Source organism: Zingiber officinale, chromosome 4A (genome assembly GCF_018446385.1).
Source record: "Zingiber officinale cultivar Zhangliang chromosome 4A, Zo_v1.1, whole genome shotgun sequence".
Classification (NCBI taxonomy): Eukaryota; Viridiplantae; Streptophyta; class Magnoliopsida; order Zingiberales; family Zingiberaceae; genus Zingiber; species Zingiber officinale.
In genome coordinates this window covers 131619490-131625127 of record NC_055992.1, presented here as the reverse complement: position 1 = coordinate 131625127, position 5638 = coordinate 131619490, and the positions used below count along the sequence as shown (strand labels likewise).

General features: G+C 35.2%; 1 protein-coding gene across 3 annotated transcripts; it reads right to left on the bottom strand.

Annotated features, from left to right (window-relative positions):
* Positions 1–268: 268 nt before the first annotated feature.
* LOC121971259 (50S ribosomal protein L19-1, chloroplastic-like) lies at positions 269–3977 on the bottom strand. 3 transcript variants are annotated; one of them, XR_006109095.1, is made up of 5 exons: positions 3618–3977; positions 3451–3537; positions 3239–3372; positions 612–783; positions 269–540 (listed from the first exon to the last, which is right to left on the bottom strand). XR_006109095.1 is itself a non-coding variant. In XM_042522435.1 (4 exons), the coding sequence occupies exons 1-4, from the start codon at positions 3933–3935 to the stop codon at positions 675–677; spliced, it is 648 nt and encodes a 215-aa protein (XP_042378369.1). In that variant the 5' UTR covers positions 3936–3977; the 3' UTR covers positions 269–674. The 3 variants fall into 3 exon arrangements, 1 of the variants encoding a protein (XP_042378369.1); XR_006109094.1 differs by having other exon boundaries at positions 269–523; XM_042522435.1 differs by having other exon boundaries at positions 269–783.
* Between the last annotated feature and the right edge of the window lie 1661 nt (positions 3978–5638).

Below are 5638 nucleotides of genomic sequence, written 5' to 3'. Positions count from 1 at the left end.
TATAATATATTTAAGATGAATTTTACTCAAATATAATATCATTAACATAAAAATATTTCCGACAGTGGATAAGGGAGGTTTTTCCTGGCCACATAAATAATTTTATTTTTTTTTTCTTAAAAAAAAAACGTTAGTGCTCCCAATTTTTATTTGCCATGTAATCCACAAAGAGCTCGCTGGGAGGCGGGAGCTGAAGGATGCCCCACGAGCAATACTAACTTTTGGAATTGTAAATTTAAAAGATAAGCATGCATTTGCCCCCGTTAAATATTATACATCAACATATAAATCTAAAAAAGCTTTGATATTATACATTCTTACAAATGTTGCTATTTTTCCAGAAATACCAATAATATCTCAATCACCATCGATTAAAATAATAATCAACACCACATTTTTTTAATAACAACATGAACTGAGCTAGAAAAAATGAGTTCATCACAACAATGTCTCATCAAGCTCAAGTTTCTCACATCATCCATTTGTGCCAAAAAGCCTATGCAATCCAGTGATGCAGCAGCATCTAACGTCACAAAAACTCTAGTTCCACATCAGAATAAATAAATAATATAATATAGATGTAATTTTTGTCCGGGATTAATACTGTTTACCTGGTCCAGAGGCAGATATGAGAATTTGCTGAGTGATGGCAATACAATTTTGAAGGCAATTAGTCACTTGAAGGTTGAGAGCCGAGGAAGCTTGTCCCTCAAGTAGTACAGCCTCGCCCTGCGTACCTTCCTATGGCTTACAACTTTTATCTCCTTAATGTTAGGTGAGTACCTGCAACATGAGCAACAATTAATTCCACTTGTCTGAGTTGCTTCCAAGATATAATTTGAAGAATTCCAAATAAAACACCATTCAGTTTCCTTGATGACCAAGCTAAAGATTATAATGGAGTTATAAGAATAGATTTTAAATATACAGATTGAGGCTAGATAGATTTTTCTAGGGTTCGACACAAAGAGCAGTAAAAGATCCCAGTAGCCAATCGCTGACAGTTGGAGGAATATATGGTTACATGTTGGAGTACAATTATAATGAAAGTGGGCAAGAGAAATCACAATTCATTAGCATAAATTAAAAGGAGCAAAGGGTGGTTGAGTATGATTAAACTCTGAGAAACGCGATGACCTTAATTCTTCGGGTGAGCCAATGACAAAGAAACAACTCGAGCATACACATTACTATCTTATTTATCAGAACTATATGGGGTTGGGTAATGGCAAAGAAACAACAATTTTAAAGTATGATATAACAAGAAGTAACTGAAGCGCGGAGCTTTTCTTGATAAGAAAAATTCAGCACTTCAGTTTAACATCTTAAGATATTTTAAGCAGCAAATCAAAATGATCAGAGAAGCATTTCTTCATACTACGTGATCAAATGCTATTACTTCCTATTAATCTCACAAACAAAATAATTGGAACTGTTACCCATAAGTTTTTTTGAGAGAGAATCTATGTCAACTATGTTGTGTATGAGATGGTGTTGCTCATGGTGTATTTCTCTCTCAAATTTATATATTTGGATTTAGCCTGTAGAGCAAGTTTATTCAGAACCATGTCAAATTGCTATAGTCGTTGATTCTACAACTGTAGAATAAAATTCTGTCAGGTGGCCTGGTGGTGGTCGTGATTAAACAACCTAAACAAGTGAGCTTCGGATCATGAGTGTGTATAGTTTGAGAGAACGGGCTCTACCAAAGAATGGTAATCTCCAACCTAATCAACCAGTGTCAGAGGCACATGAATAAAAGTTACATCTCATTTAACTTGACCAATTCTAAAAAATCACATGTAATGCATGAATTTGCCACGCTAGTTTTTATTAAATTAATCATGGTGTCCGTGGTTACAAGATCTATAGAAAAATTAAAACTTCTATTGCGGGAATCATTTTGAAAAAAAAAAGACCGACAAAGTAAAATATATTACTGTATTTCCTTAAATTAAATATATTCTTCAACTGAAGAGGATAACAAGTCAAATTACCTTGCGCTTTACTCCTAAACATTAATGTTTATATGGACCAAAAACGGAAAAAGGAAAAAGGAAAAAGGAAAGAATTAAAATTATCCATTTCTCTTGTTTATTTTTTTTCGGTAATCAAGGTATTCACCTCTTCTAACCAACTAATCTTGAAAGTGACTAGCCCGGCCCCACAAAAGTTTCCCACCGACCACTAGAGTAAATCAGGAAACGTTTGTAGAGGCCTATCCAAGCGGCCAGCGGCCTTAGAGCTGTCATTACATTGTTAGAAAATTCCCACAGTGCGCCACCATTGAGATTCAACTCTTTGATGCCTGGTTAACTGCTTGAAGGGCCTAACTGTTGCACCATTACCCGAGGGCCATGCCTCTTGTTTACTTGAAAGGAAGTAGAGAGGATTATTAAAGTGATTATCTGATCACTTATATAAAGTGTTCAAGCTTTTAGGAAACAGGGCAATCCTTATATCTGTGTACCTAATAAAGGCATTAATACGATTCAATTCCTATGTTTATTAAACACAAACAGAATGCCATTTTTTCATCCAAGTAAAAAAGATGAATGGAAAACAGAGGAAGTCAAATTATTATATATTTATATTCTTTTCTCATTTTCAATGAATTAATTCCTCCTTGCTTCCTTCCGTCCAAGTAAACATAGTATATTGCAACATGAATGCACAAATGAGAGTAGGGCAGTAATGAGCCAAGCTGAACCAAGTTTTGAGGTGTTAAAGGTTGTTTGATAAGATAACCGAAACTAAAATGAACTAAGCCAAAATGATTGTTCAAGCCTGACTTAGTTTCTTTTTTATAAGCTTGAGTTAGGTTCAAGTTTGATTTGAGCTTGATTTGTTTACATATTATTGAGCTCTCAATTCAAACTTGTTTGATTGTTTGAAACTTTTACATTTTAAATTTGTTTGGTTAGTTATTGAGCTTGATAATACAAACTTTTTTGTTCATTTTGAAATTCTTTTTTATTTATTTACCATGTTGATAAGAGTTTTATTGATGGACATGATTTAAAAACATTGTTCATGAACATTAATGAGCTGAATACATATGTGTTCAAGCTTGTTCGTCTAGTTTAACGAGATATTCAGGCGTGCTCATTTAACTAATTTTGTATGTATTAAATGAACATAAACAAGCTCTTCCCAAACAGAACACCAAGTTTGTTCACAGACATTCAATTCATTTACAGCCCTAAAAGAAAGTGCGAGACAAAAGCAGAACACTTACACTGGAAAAACAATCTCGACTCCAACACCGGCAATAATCCTCCTGATGCGAATGGTAGTATGAACACCAGCATTTTGCTTGGAAATAACTATTCCCTTGTAGATGGATAAGCGACGCCGATTCTCTGGAACTTCCTGCAGATGTCATCCGCCCACTGAAACTCAATCCCAAACTTGAAATAGAGTTACGAAATAACAAAGAATAAACTTTACCAGTTTAATCTCTACTATGTCCCCAGTCCTGATATCAGGCACAGGCCTCTCCAACACCGAAGCCTCAATTGCTCTCTTGCTCAGAATCTATACCGTCTCAAAGAAAAAGAAATCCGAACTCAATCAGGATAATAACAGAAGAGAAAGGGGCAAAATTAGGAATTTACCCCCATTATGTCCCCAAGCTTGACCCTAGGTTTCCTGGACAACTTCTTATCGGCTTCCACCACCTCGGAAACTTCCTCCTCGTCCACATCATCCGTATCGATGTCAGCCAACGCCTCTTCTTCCTCCGAGCTAGCGGCCCTAACGACTACCGCCGCCATTCCCCTGCTCCGGTGGATCGCAACGGAACTATAGGTCCAACGCGGAGCCACCAAGAACGAGGGGAGGGATGAGGAAGATAAGGACGAGCCTGGCGTCGCAGAGCGAAGAGCGGGCGTGGGTAGCGAGGAGAGAGGGCGGAGGAGCGCGGCGGAGGCCATGGACAAAGAGAGAGAACCTTATCGCGAGGACTGAGACACAGAAAGACAGAGCGCCTTACAAGTGAAGTAAAAGATCAAACCTTCGTTGCGGGCCTACACGGGCCGGTTCTTAATGGGCCGTCATTAAAGCCTAGCACTCATGGAATTAATGAATCATGGCGCGTCTGGCGGTAAGTTATATGCTGAATTAGTAATTTAACTTCTTTCACATAACCTAAGGACGGATTATAAGAAATATCTAGGATCAGTATAATTATTTTTTACTATAATAAATCATAGCATTATCCTAAGACTATGGTACAGTGAAAGGGCATCAAATTGTCACTTAGATATTCTCGGTTCGAATCTCAACTATAGTACATTTGTAGGGATTTTTTCTTCAAATAGAGTGCACAATCACTAGGCCGTTCATTGCGAGTGTTTCTCGATTTATCTTAACAGCCAGTGGAAAACTTCTATGGGGTTTGGTTGATCTCCCCAGATTCAGTGTTACTTCCCTTCATATAATGGGAGGGCTACCTTGGAGGGGTTGCTGAGACCTTTTGCTGTCAATAACTTGGCATTATAGTCGCAGGGGGGATGATACTAGTCATTTGGACTAAGCGATATCACTTTTTGCTCCAATAACTTGACATTTTAGTCCCCAGGCGGGTACAATTGGTATTTATATATGGTATTGCTATAACATGTCATAGAATCGATACCCAGAATATGTGAAATATATCGTGGGATACTTGGCCCCATGCAAAAGGCTATTATGTTGTACGAAGTCCTCATGATTTATCTCCCTTCCAGATTACATAGGACAATCTTAGAAGGGCTCTCGAAGTGAGAGTTATCACCTTATGCTACAATAACTTACAAAGAGTGTCTTTTTAATTTTCCATATATTTAACAATTAAGTTCTAGCTTCAACGAATTAATTAAATTTTCCTTAATAAATAATTAACTTAAAAACTTTGAATTGATGAACTTGTAAACACTTCTTAATTTATCATAATGGATGGAAAACTTTTATTAAGTCCATCTTTCAGAATTAATCGATATAAATTTAATATCAATATCAATAAAAAAATAAAACAAATTAATAACTTTAACATACATCTAAAATTTAAATTTTTAACTACAATACATTGTTGCAAGTATTTTTCATTCGTAGAAGGATGAATTTAAAAACTTTGGCAGTTTGGATAAACTTGTATGAATATTTTGTAATTTAATATAGTGATAGATAGAAGAAAATTTTCATCGGATGGATGGGTTCCAGAATTAATAATGATCACTAATTTAAGTATTATTATGAAAATAAGAAATCATTCAAATAGCTAAAGTAGAAACAAAATAGAAGATAACAAAAAATACACGTGACTAAGCATTTTTATCGTAATTATTTTATTTATCTTTCCGTAATTACTTTATTTATTTTTCATCATTATATATTTTAAAAATAATCCAATCATTCAGATCTCTCCAACCAATATGTTTCCAATAGTATTGAGAACGACGGTCAGAACAAATCTATCTAGAAGGATGATATAGGTCTCGCAGATGCTCATGAGCATCTTAAACTTTATATATTTAATACTGTAATTTAATTTCTAAATATTAAAAGTAAAATTATAAATGACATATCCATAAAAAAAATAATTAAATAAATGAAAAAATTGAAATGTATTATTGCCAACGGTTGTCACTCAATGAGT